Source organism: Mesoplodon bidens (assembly GCF_964165515.1).
Source record: "Mesoplodon bidens genome assembly, chromosome: 3".
Lineage (NCBI taxonomy): Eukaryota > Metazoa > Chordata > Mammalia > Artiodactyla > Ziphiidae > Mesoplodon > Mesoplodon bidens.
The window spans coordinates 74258908-74277348 of NC_138178.1; the positions used below are offsets into that span (position 1 = coordinate 74258908).

The 18441-nt window shown below is 35.8% G+C and overlaps 1 protein-coding gene across 2 annotated transcripts in view; it reads right to left on the reverse strand.

Annotated features, from left to right (window-relative positions):
• LRRC28 (leucine rich repeat containing 28) overlaps window positions 1-18441 on the reverse strand; it is a 198006-nt gene that overhangs the window by 28203 nt on the left and 151362 nt on the right. For both annotated transcript variants that reach the window (XM_081228563.1, XM_081228562.1), the window contains 2 exons: window positions 5808-5983; window positions 3943-4102 (listed from right to left, as the gene is read on the reverse strand). In XM_081228563.1, the coding sequence (XP_081084689.1) occupies window positions 3943-4102; window positions 5808-5983 (336 nt within the window). The remainder of the gene's footprint in view (window positions 1-3942; window positions 4103-5807; window positions 5984-18441) is intronic.

Below are 18441 nucleotides of genomic sequence, written 5' to 3' on the forward strand. Positions count from 1 at the left end.
ACTCAGGGCTGAGGAGGTGGGGCCACCACCCCAGTGGGCCTAAAGGACAGAGCATCTAGCCAGAGGATTATTCTCAAGCATTAAAATCTAATGGAATTTGCCCTTTTAAGTTTTGGACTTGTTTGAAACTCATGACCTCTTGTCCTCCTTTTTGTAAAGGGAATGTCTATCTTATGTCTGTCCCACCATTATATATTGAAAGCAGACAACCAGTCTGGTTTTACAGGTTTACAGATGGAGAGGAGTTTTGTCCCAAGGCGAGTTATACCTGAGTTTTATCCATACCTGATTTAGATACTTAAGATGAGATTTTGAACTTAAGAGTCGTGCTGGAATGGGTTAGGATTTGAGGGGTGTTAGGATGGAGTGAATTTATTTTGCATCTGAGAAGGACATGGATTTTTGGAGGACAGACTGTTATGGTTTGAACTGTATCCCCCCCAAATTCATGTTATAGTCCTAATCCCCAGAACCCCAGAATGTGACTGCTATGGACTGAACTGTGTCCCCCCATCCTGCCACCAATTCATATTTTAAGCCCTAATCTCCAATGTGATGGTATTTGGAGATGGGACCTTTTGGAGATATTAGGTTTAGATGAGTTCATGAGGGTGGGGCCCTCATGATAGGATTAGTGCCCTTATAAGAAGAGACACTGGAGAGCTTGTGCACATGTGTGCTCGTGTTCTCTGCCACTTGAGGCGGCAAGAAAGCAGCTATCTTCAAATCAGGAAGACAGCCCTCAGCACAACCTAACCACATGCACCCTGATTTCAGACTTCCAGCTTCCAGAACTGTGAGAAATTAAATTTCTGTTGTTTAAGTCACCCAGCTTATGGTATTTTGTTATGGTGGCCCTAGCAGAGTAATACAGTAACCTTATTTGGAAACAGGGTCATTGCCAGTGTAATTAGTTAAGATGAGGTCATTAGGGAGGGCCCTAGTGAAATGTCACTGGTGTTCTTATAAACAAGGGAAATTTGGACACTGAGATAGACACACATAGAGGTAAGATGATGTGAAGAGAAGAAGGGAGACGATGGCCATTTGCAAAGATTAGATCCTTCCATCACAGCCCTCAGAAGGAACCAATCCTGCCACATCTTGATTTCAGACTTCTAGCCTTCAGAACTCTGAGACAATATCTGTAGAAGCTTTGTAAGTCACCCAGTTTTGTGGTATTTTGTTGAGGTATCCCTAGGAAACTCATAAAATACCCTTGAAAAACCTTGGGAAATATAAAACTTATGAGATGCATACATGTGTGGGAAAAGCCAGACACATGTTATACTAGTAAATAATCCTATGAGTTGACATTCTCCATTTTAATAAATGAACGGTAATTTGGGGGAATGAAAATTTGCTATGCCTATCATGATCAAAAGTTATGAACATACTAGCCATTATTCTCTTCTGTAAATATTTAAAGATTTGGGTATTCACTATTTATGCAAAATACTGTAATTTCTTTTTAATTGACTCTATTAAATTTAAGTTGGAACTAACACTCGTATGGGACTTGGTATTTTAGAAGAATATTCAATATGTTCTTTTAAAATAAGGCCAGATGTCCACATTAATTTAGATATTGGCTGATACAATATTATTTTACAAGAAGCAATGAACACTGAACAGAATATATTAGAAAACTTAAAAATAATATTATCAAGACCTTTTAGAATTTATGATACTAAAAATATTGATTTTATTTTTAGCAATAAGCTATTGAGATTCAAGTATTTGGTTTTCAATTACAAAAGAAAGTACTTTAAAAACTATGGTAGAAACTAAAGTCAAAGCTTTTAACACAATCTCCATAGCAATGTGGGAAGAAGCAAAGTCCGTGGACCAAATGAAAGACACAAATTCTCAGTTTCAGATCTTAGCATTAACTCACCACAGAAAGCCATGTTTGTATCTTGGTATTTCATTTTTTGCTATTAACATGGGCACTTCTGGCTTTTCTTAACAAAAGGGCATTGCCTAAGTCCTATGTATTTGATACACTCATTTTATTAAACTAACACTATTATATTTTACGTTTTAAAGCAATATAAGATATTCAAACTGAATTTCTAGGTTTAAGCAGAGAAATAAGTAGCAGTAAATATGCAAATGCTTATTGAACAAGTTTCCCAAATTTCATATAAAGATAACACAAAAATGACTTCATTTAAGGGATCTATTTTATTTGCACAAATTAATTACCATGATAGAAAGAAAGTTTATCTTTTCAAACAGGTATTTAGAATTTTATCAGCTACTAACAGAGCATCCTTACCATACTGAATTGTTTTCATTTTCATATTTTTAGTAAGAAAATATCTTCTATAGGAAATTGTGCAACAACAATGCAGGAGGATTTTACTGTAGTTTAATGGAAGATTTTCCTATGATGATATCTTACTAATATGAAGATCATTTGCTAAAGACACATACATAAAATAAATTTTAAAAAGTCTTTGAGCTACAAAAAGAGATCATAGTTAAGTCACTTAATATTTATTACATACCAGGCACCATCCTGGGCTCTTTACATAAATGATCTCATTTAATCCTCACAATGACCTTATTAAATAGATACTATTACTATGCTCATTTTATTGATGAAAAGATGAATCTCAGAGATGTTAAGTAATTTGCCCAAGGTCTCCCAGGGGAAAGTCAGAATTAGGGACTGTGCACTTGACCAATATTCCCTACTGCTCCTCATAGATGTGCCTATTTCACTAGTTAATTTTATTCATGTAGTAACATACTCAAATCCTGACTCAGTCCTTTCAACTCTAATTTAAAATGGAATTTTACTAAATTTGGTGATCTGATCACCTCTGATCAGAAGTAGCAGATTACCAAGGTTTGGAGGAGGGCTTCTGTAGGCAGGCACAGTAAAGCAGGAAGCATTAAAAATACAGAAAGTTGAAACAGGAACTGAAAGTATAGCAAAATAGGATTATGCAGGGTAAGAAAAAGACAAATGCAGTTTTGGGAAGGAGTGGGTAGAGAGATGGAAAAGGTAACTACCATTTGCCGAGTACCCATTATGTGCCAAGTGTTTGCCTTCATCATCTGCTAATCCTTAGACGGCCCTGCCCAGCAGGCTGTTCTTTCCCCATTTTGAGGCTCTGAGAGGTTCAGCACCCTGCCCACGCTTGCTCTCATTCTACAAAAATGATTATAAAGGAAACGCTTCTAGGACTGAATAGGGGTAACAAGTTATCCTGAAAAATGTACTAACCCAAAATACCACATTTGATGGATAAGTGAGGTATTATAGTATTTTTTTTTCATCTTTGAAAAATGTGAACTTAGAAGATCCTAAATTTAGAAAATCTATAAGCTGAGACTGTGCTAATGGGGGATTTTTTCATTTCATGTCCTATTTTTAATTGTCTGATATTCTTTTTATAAACTACCAGAATGGGGGTTTTACTTAGTTAACATTCTTAGCAAACTCAAGGCACTGTGCCAAGAAATAGACAGTGGCAAGAGAATGCTATTTGGAAGGGTTAGAAATTCAAAACAGAAACACACACACACACAATGCTCAGCCACACACTTTCAGTTAGCAATGCAAATTAAATAGAAGAGCTGGGCTGGACCCATTATATAACAAATATTTTGTTCTTACATTCCTTATTGCCTAAGGACTATTGTGAATAGGGAAACAACAGGAAAACACTCCTACAAAGAATGAGCTATGCTAAATAACATATACAATAAAACCGTTCTGTATAAGACCAAAAATGTAATAAAGAGAAATCCCGTTTTCTTGTGATACTGAAAATGTGCATTTGTTTCATTTAGCTGTATGGCAGGAAGCATTCTATGCCCCTTTAAAGCTGCTGACTTACCAACGCTTTTATGTGTGTCCTACACCCTTCCCCATGTTCCCACCCCTCGCCCGGGTGTAAGCCCTGGTGTCCACTTAGGAATGATTACCCCTGGTGCAGCCCTGCCATTGGCGTCTCTCTCAAGGGAAATAGCTTGGGGTAAACAATCGTAAACATGGGCTCACTACACCGGTGACAGTGCCCCAAGGGGCAGTGCAGCAGCTCCAGGAGACTTCTGGGTAACGAGATTGGAGACAGAAAGTCCAGATCTGGAACACAAGAGAAAATCATGCACAAATAAAAAATGAGATTTCCTTAAACTTGGCTTCTTAAAATATTTCTTATTGTTAGCAAATAAGTTCAGCTAGTGAAAAGTACTGCATGTTGAAAATTCTGTTATCCGATAGGCATTGAATAAAAATGTAACATTATTTGGAAATGAAAGATGCTTTTTACATTTTTGATACTAAGAGAAAACCTTAATCTACTCTTTTAAGAGCAACCTGAGCTGTCCTGAGGTAGAGGCCAGGAAAGAATAAGACCAAATATTATTTAAGAACAAAGACTGAAAAGGCATTAAGTTTACCCAGGGAGGGTCTGTAAACTTCTATAAGAGACAGAGAATAAAAAAAAGACTGGGACTGAAGACTAAAACAGACTTTCATTAAATTCTTCCTAAATCTATTGGGCATTTAGAATCTTTCAAGCTAAATTATATTTACTGAAAAGAATGAAAAGGGGAAACAAAGAAATCAAAGAAAATGAAAAATAATGAAACCAAGCTTTTCCTTGTCTCACTCCCATGAGCTGTCACTAATAAAGATAGGGTGTTTCCTCCTCAGTTTAGTCTGAGCCACACAAAAGAAACGTTTAAAGAAAAACATCCCAGTGGTCCAGGCAATCCTGAGCACAAATGTACACTGGGTTGCTACTGAGCGTAAATCTAGAGAGAGAAACGGTCATGATGAGGTGACACCTAAAAATCACTGAATCATCTTGAGGAAGGAAATACAAATTATCTTATCATCTTTTATATCTGTCCAGACTTATCAATAACCATTTTGAAAAATGTAATTTGCTCATAGGTGAATAACTTCAGTTTTCTGTTTAGGTTTTAAAAACAACTTAATTTGTATTAGACATTCCTGGAAGTTTAATGTTAGATGTTTTTGTATGCACTTTTTTTTTTTTTTAAAGCAAAGACAAAACATTTAGTAGTTTTAAAAGCACTTGAAATGTGTTTTCTTATTAATGTTGCCTAGTGCTTTCTTAAAGCATCACAGGTACACTCCATGTCACCTATGACATCTACACACCGCCAAATCCTGTGGTAATACTGCCAAAGGCTCCTAAAATTAATTTCTCTTTAGGTATATATAGTTCTCAGGTGTAAGGAAGTTACAAGGCAAAAACTTGCTCTGTTGGAAGAAGTACCCAACTTTGCTTTAAGGATAAGATCTTTGCACATTTTTCGATATGGAAGAAAGTACCTCTGCCAGCCTTCTCACTTCCACCAAATATGTGCTCCCAAACACCAATTTCTCTCATTTAAACTGCATAGTTTAACTTTTAACCTCTGTTCTTTGTGACTGAAGACCATATTTAGTGAATGCTTCTCTGTGTCTATAGGGGGTGCTGATAAAATATTTTAATATTAAAATATAAAATATTAATATTAAAATAAAATATTAAAACTTTTATAAAAAATGTTCCATTACACAACTACACAAATGTACTTAATGCCACTGAACTGAACACTTAAAGATGGTTAAAATGGTAAATTTTATGTTATGTACATTTTACCACAATTTTGAAAAATGAACACCAAAATAGCATAAAACACAATTCCTAAGCTCACTGAATAACAGGCAAGAAAAGAAAAGAAAAAAGAAAAGAAAAGGAAGAAAAGAAAAGAGGAAAGGAAAGGAAAAGGAAAGAAAAGGAAAGGAAAGAAAAGAAAAAAGTCCTGGGTACCTTTTAGAAAACTGTGGTAGGTGTGATGCAGACTCCTCATGGCCAGCTCTTGCAGAGGCAGGACGTGATCCTTCTCTGTCCCTATGGCCTTCACCTCAGCAGGGAGGAAAACTGTTAGTTGCCCTGATGAAAAGGAAAGCAGCTTCACCTCGGAAACTTGAATGGGAGCACCACAGCTACAGAAAGACACACATTCACAGTAGTATTAGCCAAAAGGAAATGACTATATGTGCCAATAAAAATATGTTAATCAAAATATATATTTAAAATTTTAAGACACTGATGAATTAGCAGAATTCTTTTCAAAGTGAACAGATGCTATTCTGGGTTCCTTAATAAAACCTGGCATAGAAATTTAGATGCATCATTTGGAACTCAGCTAAATCTTCACTGAGGTCCAGGCACTTCCAGTAAGGACAAACTTAGAAGAAACTTCCTTCATAGGGTCTATACAATTTGCTTTGTAAGCTCTATTCATCCTCATTTTCTTACCCTTTCCAAGTTTACGTTTATTGAAATTTTCAAAATTAAAAGGAACAAAGAGTACTCTGTTTAGTTATAGTACTATGGTTTAACAAAATTTTTGTGTTGGGGGAACAAAACCCTACAAAGCAAACAGATTTGTAATGATAGCAGATAACTTTATTGGGTCCTTCCATAAACCTGTGAAGAAAATATTCTTGGCAAAGCCTATTGAATAAGCCAAGTCACATCCTATTCCCTACAGCCACTCATAACCAGAAGGCAGAGACATCCTTGTTCCTTTAGCTACTGGGTTACCAAAACTCCGGAGTCCAATCTCATTCTACCTCCTGTCTGAGACCACCAGCTTACCTAAAAGTCTCAACACTTTTCTTCTCTAACGACAAATAGGCGCCAACAAACCTTGGCTCTCCAGATACAACGTGAGATAATCTCCCTACCCTCAAGTAGAAACAGGCAATGAATAAGGCACAGGACTGGAAGGCAGAAGCCCTCAGCTTATTTGTTCATTACAAGTTTCTGCATTTGCTCATTCCTTTCATCAGAAGATGTTTCCAGAACACCTACTATATACCAGTCAAAATACTTAAATTTAAAAAAAAAACGATTAAAAAAAAAATCCATGGGCTTCCCTGGTGGCGCAGTGGTTTAGAGTCGCCTGCCGATGCAGGAGACGCGGGTTCGTTCCCCGGTCCGGGAAGATCCCACATGCCACGGAGCGGCTGGGCCCGTGAGCCATGGCCACTGAGCCTGCGCGTCCGGAGCCTGTGCTCCGCAATGGGAGAGGCCACAACAGTGAGAGGCCCGCGTACTGCAAGGAAAAAAAAAAAAAGACCCCCTTTCCCTTGAAAAATGTAATAATTACAATATAATTATTCTAATATTGGGTCAGAGAAGGTGGAGGAACTGAATTTTTCTAAGGAATTAGGGAAGGTTCTACAGAGAAGACAGTATCTGACTAGAACTCAATTAATTTTACTCAATTTCTCCACTCAGCTCAAGAAAAAAGAACCTCAGAAGGCCACGCTGGCCCTCCTACTAAGCAAAACCTCTATCCCAAAAGGAACCATTTTTCCAAATTCTAACATTATAGTTTGGTTTTGCCTTCTTCAATAGCATGAAGAATCCTGTGTCTGGCTCCTTTTGTCAACATTATCTTTCTGGGATGCATCCACGCTACTGCACATACTATAGCTTATTCATTTTCATTGCTGTGTAGTACTGGTAAACATATGGGCTGTTTCCAGTTTGGGGCTATTATGAACTTTGTTGTATATATTATTTAATATATATGAGCATAAAATTCTGTTAGGGACATACTTAAGATCAGAATGAAGCTTATTATAGTGAGGAGAGATGGACAATTAAAAGATAAACACATGCTAAAATAGAGTGAAGAGGGGAGTGAGAGCTGTACTACTTTAGATAATATAATCAAAGAAAGTCTTTCTGAGGAGGTGACATTTCAGCAGAGACTTGATTGAAGAGAAGAGTTAACTCAGGGAAGGGAACTCAGTCACCTACCTAGCCTGGTAGGTACCTTAAACTGAGGACAAGGAACTAAGAGTTCAGGGGTCCAAAGCAGCAAGAGTTCACAGGACAGAGAACCTTAGGGGAGAGAGATGTACAGAGAGAGAACTCTGGAGATTTGCAGAAGGTTCTGCTCGAGTATTCAGATGAGTACTGATCAGCACATATGAGGAAACTACCTGAGGCTGGAAAAAGGACGAGCTGAAAGATTAAAGGTAACAGTGCCCAGCAGTCACAGAGGGTTGGAAATAGTGCCTGCTCTTATCAGTCAGACTTGAACCTCATAATTCAAGGGGCATTGTGCAGAGTACACAAAAAGGTCTTATCTCAGTAGTGGTGAATAGTTAGTGCTAGACTGAACACCATTCCATTCCCACATAACAAATCCTTAAGAGCCATATCTGAAAAGATTAAACTGTTTCCAGTTAAATGTATCCCAGAACATATATCAAGAATAGTTACATGAATACAAAAATATCCAGCACTCAGCATCATAAAATTCACACTGTCTGGCATCCAACCAAAAATTACCAGGCTTTTCAATATATGACCTATGATGAGGAAAAAAAAATGCAACTGAAAACAACCAAGACAGATGTTAAAACTGGCAGAAAAGGTCATTATAACAATAATTATAATTACTGCATAGAAGGACATGTTGCATACATAGCTCTCACCTAAAGAAACCAGAAATAAGAGAGCAAATTAAGCCCTAAGTAAATAAAAGAAAAGAAATAATAAAGAGCATAAAGAAAATCAATGACATAGAAGAAATGAATAGAGAGAAATCAGTGAAAACAAAAGTTGGAACTTTGAGAAGATCAATAAAAATGATAAATCTCTAACTAGTCTAATCAGAGAGAAGACACAAATTACCAATATCAGAAATGAGAAAGGAGGTATTGCCCGATTTCTACAGATAATAAAAATATAAGAAGCAACTTTATGCTAATACAAAGTCCTTGAAGGACAAAAATTAGCAAAGCTCACTCAAGATACAGAGAAGTTGAACAGCCCAACATTTATTAATGAAGTTGAATTTGTAGTTAAAAGGTTGGAATACTTCCCAACTCATTCTATGAAGCCAGGATTATCCTGATACCAAAACCAGATGAACACACAACAAGAAACAACCAGTATCATTCGTGAACATAGGTGGAAGAAGTCTAAACAAAATTTTAGCACATTGAATTTAACAATATATAAAGTCATATGACCAAAAGAAGTTTATCTTATTAATCAAGATTGTATTAACCTTAAAAAAAATCAATGTAATTCACTATTTTAAGACCTAAAAAAGAAAAACCATATAATCATTTCAATAGATGCGGAAAAAGGGTCTAACAAAATTCGACACCCGTCCATAATTTTAAAAACTCTCAGCAAACTAGGAATAGAAGGGAATTTACTAATCTGATAAAGCATATGTATGAAAAAACAACAGTCAATATTATACTTAATGTTGAAAGACTGTTTTCCCCATAAGTTCAGCAAGACAAACATGTCTGCTCTCACTGCTTCTATTTAACATTGTACTGGAGCTTCTAACCAGTACAGTCACGAAAGCAAAAGAAATAAAACGTGACCATATTTGAAAGGAAGAAGTAAAACTGTCTTTCTTCCCAGAAGACATGAGTGTATGTAGAAAGTCCATGATAATCTAAAAAAAACCCTACTGGAACTAGTAAGTGAGCTTGGCAAGTTTGGAGGATACAGGATCAGTTATACAAAATCATTTGTATTTCTATATGGTTGCAACAATCAATTGGAAATTTAAAAAACTTTAAATACCATATACGATACTATGAAAAATATGAAATACTTAGAGATAAATCAGACAAAAGATGTCCAAGACAAGGAATTAGACATTTATTGTGATCATGGGCTGGGAGACTTAATATTGTTAAGATGTTAATTCTCCTCCAATTGATCTAAAGACTCAATGGAATTAAAATCACAGGCTGAAAAAATATATATATAAATTGAAATTTTGATTCTAAAATTTATATAGAAATGCAAAGCAGCTAGAATAGTAAAAAATTTTTTTTTAATTTTAAGACTTATTGTAAAACTATGGTAATCAAGACAGTGTGGTATTTGTGTCAAAACAGACAAATAGATAAATGGAGCAGACAGAGTATCTAGAAATAGACCCACACATATATGGACAACTAATTTTCAACTAACATACAAAGGAAATAGAGTAGAGAAAGGATAGTATTTTAAACAAATGGTGCTTGAACAACTGGAATATCCATATGTAAAAAAAGGAACTTCAACCATACCTTGTACCATACACAAAAATTAACTCAAAATGAATCATAGACCTAAATGTAAACTTAATTCCTTAAAAATTCTAGAAGACAGCATAGGAGAAAACCTTTGTGATTTGGGTTACACTAAAAGCAAGATCGATAAAAGAACAAATTGATAAATTGCATTTTAACAAAATAAAAAATGTCTGCTCTCCAAAAGGCCCTGTGAAAAAATGAAAAGGTAGGCCATGGACTGGGAGGAGATACTTCCAAAGCATATATATAATAAAAGACTTTTATCCAGAATCTATAGAGAATTTTCAAAACTCAATAATAAGAACACAAATACCCAAGGAAAAAATGGGAGAAAGACTTAGACACTATATCAAAGCAGATATATGGATGGCAAATAAAACATAAAAAGATGCACACCCTTATTTACTAGGGAAATGAAATTTTAAAACATAATGGAAAAATCACTACACACCTAGAATAAAATTTAAAATATGTAAGAACTGATAATCTCTTATATTACAGGTGGGAATGTAGAATGTTACAGTTATTTTTTTAAAGTCTGGCAGTTCTTCCAAAAATTAAATATACATGTACTGTATGATCCAGACACTCCACTCCTAGGTATTTATCCAAGGAAATTTAAGTCTAGGACCTTTAAAAGACAGCCTACATTTGTTCACATCAGTTTTATCTGTAATAAAGCCAAAAACTAGAACCAACACAAATGTCCATGAACAAGTGAATGGAAACAACCTGCGGTATATCCATACAATGGAACTCTACATAACAATAAAAAAATGAACTGTTGATCCACACTATATCATGTATAAATCTCCAAATCCCTATGCTGAGTGAAAGAAGACAGAGAAAAAGAGAGTATATACTGTTTGATTCTATTCATATAAAACTCAAGAACATACAAATTTATCGACAGTAACAGAACACAGATCAGAGGTTGCCTGGAGATAGGATGAAGATAAGGAAGGAAGGATTACCAAAGGGCATGAGGAAACTTTCGGTGGTGGTGGATATGTTTATTATCTTAATTGCAGTGATGGTTTCAGAGGTATGTATGTATGTGTGTGTATACATATATACATCAAAACTTTTCAAATTATATATATATATATATTTTATATAGGTGCAATGGGGATAAAAGCCTAACTGGTGTGAGAGAATAGAAAGAAGTGGAGAAAGTGAATATAGACAACTCTTTCAAAGAGTTTTTCTCTAAAGGGAAGTAGAAAAATAGTGGAGAAGTTGGAGAATAAAAACAAAAGGCTATGTGAAAGAAGTACACCATAGAGGAATATATACAACATCATTCAATGTACACAAAGTTAAAGAAAAGACATAAAACTTGACGATACACTATATGGGGATGCATTTACATATATTAAAATCACAACTCAGTGAAAATGAATGATAAATACAAAATTCAGAGTAGTGGCTAACCTTGGAGAAGAAGGAGGAGCATACATGGGAGAGAACCATACAGGGGCTTCAAAACTGTTAGTAATGTTATTTTTCTAAGTTAATGATATTTACACTAATGTGCAGGGTCAAAATATGGAAGCTTTCTAGTCAAATTTTAAGAAATGACCCTCTTACCTTAGTTGATGCAAAAGGGAGAGAACTTAAGCAGAAAGGTATCCCATGGATGCTGGTGGCCTTACCATTTCCTTGTGGATTCTGAATGATACCCCTTAACACAAGCAACACTGTATTCAATGAGCCATGGCTATTCTTGCCTACAGGCCAAATTGGGCCTGGAATTTTCTATATTCTGTCATTCCAGATACAAATTTTACTCTTCGCCAAATCTAATCCCTTTATAAAGCCTTTCCTGACATCATCTTTTACCAATGATATATCACAACGTTTGATGTTTCTAAATCACACATTATCTAACTGTATTATGGGAGTTCTGTTGTTAACTCATCGAATGTGATCAGTTTTCTCTTCTATCTAGCAGTCCTATATTGGTGCCTAAGCAGTTCCAAATACAGATTGGTTGTTTTGAGTCTTCACACACAGGGAAAGAAATTTGAAAGAGAAAAGATAAAAAGGAAATGGTGAAAAGAATACTGAGTCATCCACATGGTGCCTAAAAGGAAATAATTTTGGGGTAGTTCGTGGGGGTCCAGTCTGTCTCAGGAGCAGATGTGCCAAATATATGAGCATCACATTATCTGTATTTGGTTACCCACCAGGATGGCAACATTTAAGGAAATGGTTATTTAGGAAAATATAGTAATCTGTCAAATGGAAAATGTCTCATTTATGGATTAAATTAAATATATCTTGAGTTGTGTGTTTATCAGTGGTGAACTATGAAGAACCACAATATAGGCTAGTTAAATCTGTTAAGAGAATGACAGACAAGCCACAGACTAGGAGAAAATATTTGCAAATCACATATTTGATGAGAAACATGTATTCAGAATATATAAAGAACTCTCAAAACTCAATAAGAAAAAGCCCAAACCATCCAGTTTTTTAAAAAAGGGCAAAAGATTGGAATACACTTCACCCAAGATACAGCTGACCCTTGAACAACATGGGTTTGAACTGCATGGTTCCACTTAAACATGGATTTTTTTCAATCATAAGTACTACAGTACTACACGATCCAGGGTTGGTTGAATCCACAAATGTGGAATCGCAGATGCGGAGGAACCCCGGATACAGAGGACTGACTATAAGCTATATGTGGTTTTTGGACTGTGCCGAGCGTCCGCCCCAACCCGCGCATTGTTCAAGGGTCAACTGTACATGGAGGGCAAATACGCATATGAAAACGTGTTCAACATCAACAGTCATTAGAGAAATGCAAATTAAAACCATGAGATAGTACCCACTTATTAGAATGTCTGAAAGAAGAAAAAACTGACAAGAACTCTCATGAAATACAAAACAGCACAGCCATGTTGGAAAACATTTTGGCAGTTTTTAATAAAGTTAAACATATGCTTAACACATAGCCCAGCAAATGCATTCTTAGATATTACCCAAGTGGAATGAAATTATGTTCACACAAAGCCCCAGACATGAATGTTTGCAGTAGCCTGTGTCATTTCATTTATATGACATTCTGGAAAAGGTAAAACATAGGGACACAAAACATAACCGTTTCCAGAGGCTGAGGTGTCTCCCGAAGAAAAGAGGTTCATTTTAAAGGGACATGGGGGACATTTTGGGGGTGAATGAACTGTTCTAAACCTTGATCATGGTGGCGGCTATACAACTGTATGCATTTGTCAAAATTCACAGTACTATACACTAAAAAGGGTGAACTTTTCTGTATGTAAATTATAGTTTAATAAAACGAGCAAAAAACAAACAAACAGTACCACTGTGCTAAAGCACAGTCCTAGAGCCCTCTGTTCTGCTGGTCATTAGCCTTTTAGTTGCTGGATTATGGGGAGATCTTAGGGGAAAGGCAGACACAGCAGTGGGAGACCTCAGGGGCTTTTAGTTCAATAGCTATTCATTAACTTGTGTAGAAATACTTCAATACTGTCAATAATTTAACAGCTAGTATGGGTACACTAGTGCAAACCAGCTGCACAGTGGCCTGCCAACTGGTGTCAAAATTTCTATGATATTTTTCTTTGATTTGCTACTTTGCCTTTATCCCTCTTACTTTTGAAACCTCAGCTGACGCTTTGTGATCACATAAACATGAAGAGTCTGTAGCAGCACAATTGTGACTTTGCATGAGTATTTCTGTGGGTTAGAAAGGTATTACCCTTATGAAGCATTTTGTGAAGATCAGGAAATAAATTTAAATTTTACTTTATAATTACTATTTGTTTCTAAATATGGAGAAAATTAAGATGAGAGGATCATATCCAAAATGCTATTATGCAGTATGGCCACTAAGTCTGGAAACACAGGCAAACACATAATAAGTGACTCTTTTGATGATATACAGCAATACATAGTGTGATGATTAAATTTTTGTATCAACTTGGCTAGGCCAGGGCACCCAGATATTTGGTCGAATACCAGTCCAGATATTTCTGTAAAGGTATTTTAAAGATGAGATTAACATTTAAAACAGTAGACTTTGAATAAAGCTGATTACCCTCTATAATGTTGAGTGGGCCTTGTCTAATCAGTTGAAGGCCTTTAAACGGAAAAGACTGAGGTCCTCCAAGGAAAAATTCTGCCTCCAGACTGTCTTTAGACTCAAGCTACCACATCAGCTCTTCCCTGGGTCTCTAGCCTGCTCTGTGAATTTCAGACTTGCCAGTGCCCACAGTCATATGAGCCAATTCCTTAAAATAAATCAATCTCCCTCTTCCTCTCAGTGCAAGCCCCCCCCCACCTACACAACACACACACACACACACACACACACACACACACACACACACACCTCTCTCTCTCTCTCTCTCTCTCTATTGGTTCTGTTGCTATGGAGAAGCCTAATACTCATGGTAAAGCACATTATTTGTTTCCAAACTTTATAGCCATACTTTAGTTATGAGAATCCTGGGAAAAATCATAGAACAATAAAAATATAGGGTAAAAAGCAAGCAAGTGATTCATGAATAATTACTTCATACTGTTATTGCCTTAACAGCTGCTGCTTCTTAACCTTATAATTGTTGATGAACTCTACAAGGAACACTGTCCAAAGAATTTAACAATAACAAATAAAGGTTTAGAAAACTGAAAGCCAGACTTTTCCTAATGCTTTCTCTGTCTCCAATAATTAGAAAGATTAGGTTTTTGACAAACTGCTGAAAAGACTCACATTAACAAGTATGTGGATCCTCATTTTATATAAGGTCTAATTTCCTTTTGACAATTCTTTTAGCAGAAGTTCCTACTCTTCACCGCTGGCTGTAAACAGCTAATCAAATTCATTTTATGATACTTCTATTAAATGCCTTCTCTAGTTAACACTGGAGAAGAGTTGCAGCTATGTAGAATGCAGGCTACAAGGCAGGAATTCACATGAGTTAGTAATCTTTCTGTTGGCCATAGCCAACCTCCCTTGACCTCATCAGATACCAAACATCCACCCCACTACATGGAATGATGCAGGAACAAGAAAGGTATTTTTCATCCCTGTTCTCAAGAAGCTAGTAGAGGGGCTCAAACATATAGAGGTGATTCTAGACCAAGGAGAAGAGGGAGACAGTATATGTAGTGCAGTGGTTAAGAGTGTGGACAATGAAGCAGATAATAACTCTACTGCCATCTAGCTTTGTGACCTGAGACACTTAATCTTTCTGAGCTCTGGTTTCTTCATTTCTAAGATAAGGATGATTATCACAAGAGTTGCTGGGAGGATAATGTGCAATATGCAGATAAATCAATGAGTACACTGCCTGGTACACAGTAAAGTTTAAGCAATGTTTATAGCTGTGCTTTCTCTTTATTATTATAATAAATGATTTTTGGGGATAATATACATGGTGTGATGGTTAAATTTTTGTATTAACTTGGCTAGGCCACGGCACCCAGATATTTGGTCAAACACTAGTCTAGATGTTGCTCTGAAAGTATCTACTGTTGAAAACTAAGAATAACATGATGGTATTCCAGAGAAAGGGAACAGGGATTCAGCTCTGTGAATGCACAGGGCAAATGGGGTTACACAAACAGTTCTAGTGGCCAGACTGTCAGGTCCATGGAAGAGAATAGCAAATGGGAGAGAAGGCTGGAAAGGTACCTGTATTGAAAGCTAGTGTCGCTCATCTCAATAAGAAGTAATCATGAAATGAACTGTCAGTAAAGAGGGATGGAAGCTCCATGATATGTTCAGTTCACAATAAAATGAAATAACTAGTAGCTGGCAATTGTTAAGCTTTGGCATCTTTGATTTCTAACTAGATAGTTTTTATTACTTTAGAATAAATGCTGAGGTGGTTACAAAAAAGATTGTACATTCGAACCCTTAAGTGAGTTATTAAAATGAGTTGAAGTCTGTTACAAATGTCAGGACCCTTGGCTTAGTTACGTAAATAATTTATAACAATTATCACAATTCCCTTTCAACTCAATGTTTTCAGAGCTGCCATTCAGCATTTAAACCTAAACAAGCTAAATGAATGGTAACATCATTTTGCCACTGAGATTATGCTCCAAAACATGTATGTGATTTAGCAAATTAATTCATATGCATTTTCAAACTTACCATGTCACCAACTGAAGTGTTAAGAGTAAAGAATTAGTTTCAATTCCCTTACCAAAAGAACCCAAGTAACTGTCTTTTATACTTCAGAAAATACACTGTCATCCACATGCTCATTATTGGGGGAACTGCTACCAGATTAACCCTTTTTAGCAAAAAAGTTTTTTTTCAGCTTAAAATAAGAGGAAAAGTAAAGGGAAAAAGTCGATATGGAGAAGGAAAGAAATTATGTCACCCTGATAGAATAAGCCTTGGTTTGGATAAAGCGTCTGTCCTCTTGGCAGAGCCTCTTTAAGGCTTAGTTTTGTTCCATCTGAGAATGCATTTATTTTACTTTCATTCTTGAAAGGTATTTTTGCTGGTTGCTAGGTTGACTGGTGTTTTTCTTTGACACTTTAAAAATATCATTCTACTGTTTTCTGGCCTTCAAATTTTCTGATGAGAAGGCAATGGTCTTTTGAATTATTTCTTTGTATGTAGTTTGTCATTTTTCTCTGGTTGCTTTCAAGATTTTCTTTTTATCTTTGGTTTTCAGCAGCTTTGACTGGGTAAGGTTTTCTTTGTAATCTATATTATTAAGTTCACTGAGTTTCTTGAAAATGTAAAATTATGTCTTTCATCATATTTGGCAAATTTTTGGACAACATTTCTTCAATATTTCTGTTGTTGTTACCACCCCATTTTCTCTCTATTCTCCTTCTGGGATGACAAATATCAGGCTTTTTTGTACTGTTTGCCAGGTCCCTGATGATGCTGATGTTCATTCTTGCTTTCAATCTTTGTGTGTGTGTGTGTTCTTCAGACTGAATCATTTCTATTGATCTACCTCCAAGTTCACTGACTTTTCCTCTCTTATACCATTCTGTGTTAAGCTCATCAAGTAAAGTTTTTACTTTCCGTGACACTAGGTCATATTTTCTTTATTCTTCAAATGTTATTTAATTTTGGATTGTACCCTGGACATTCTGAAAGTTATATTGCGGATACACTGGATTCTGTTATATTCCTCTAAAACTTAAAAGGAGTGTCACTATTTTTGTTTTAATAAGCAATTAATTACTACATTGGAATCAAACAACAAACTCTGTCACTTGAGTGACAGCTCAAAACATGCCTCAGTTTTTTTTAATATGTAGCTAGGCTGCTTTGTGCCTGTCACACGGAGGTGTGGTTCAAGTACCTAGTATAGCTTGTTTTTTGTGTGTAGGCAGCCCCCACACAAAAATGGACTGTGATCCAAAGGATATTTTCTAGTATGCTGATTTAACTCAGAACTCTGAATGCATTTCTCATAAAGACAACTCTGTTACCTTGAGTGGTTATATTAACAAACCATTTAACCAAATCATTTATCCAATTTGTACCCAAATCCAGCTATAATTGCTTATTTATATAAGAAAAAGCAAAGCAGTGGCTTGGTTTCTTTTTCTCATAATCAGACAACTGAGAAAATAACTCTGGTATAGGGCCACTTTCACCATTAAGTTCTCCTGAGTAAGCAAATGTGCCAATCACCACTTTTTAAAATTCTAACATGGGAGGGACTTCTCTTTCGAGGTAAAATATAGAAGAATGGAAGACATTTGTTTCTGTGGTAACAGTAAGAAAAATCCAGACAAAATAAAAATTATACTTTTCCAAGAGGCTAGCAAAGAGCATGAATGCAAGGAATCTGTGCTAGCCATCCTCCAGGATGGCTCCCATGCTGCTCCCCTCCTGGTAGTTTCCTCTCACAATGAATGAATAGGGTTAACCTGTGTAATCAATAGGATATAATAGAAATGGCAGTGTGTGACTTCAAAGCTAGGTCATAAAAAGGCAGTCCTATGCTCTAAATTTTCACCACTCTACTTTTCTCTTAGGGTATTTATTTTTTGTATTACAGTTATTTTTATATATTAGGATAAACATCTAAATTATCTTTTCTACAATTATTAGCACAGTGCTGACTTGCTGAAGTTCAATAATTACTTGACAAATAAATGAACATAGAATAAGGAGGAGCTAACTTTATTCACATTTCTATGAATATCAAAGATAATTTTGTGAGACTTCTGAGATTTCTTGAAACTGTGTAACATTTGTTATTAGCTACTTTTATACCTTTCTATATGCCTTATACCTGGTTCTCTATTTTCCTTCTGAGGTGTGAATTATATATATATATATATATATATATATATATATATATTAGACATTT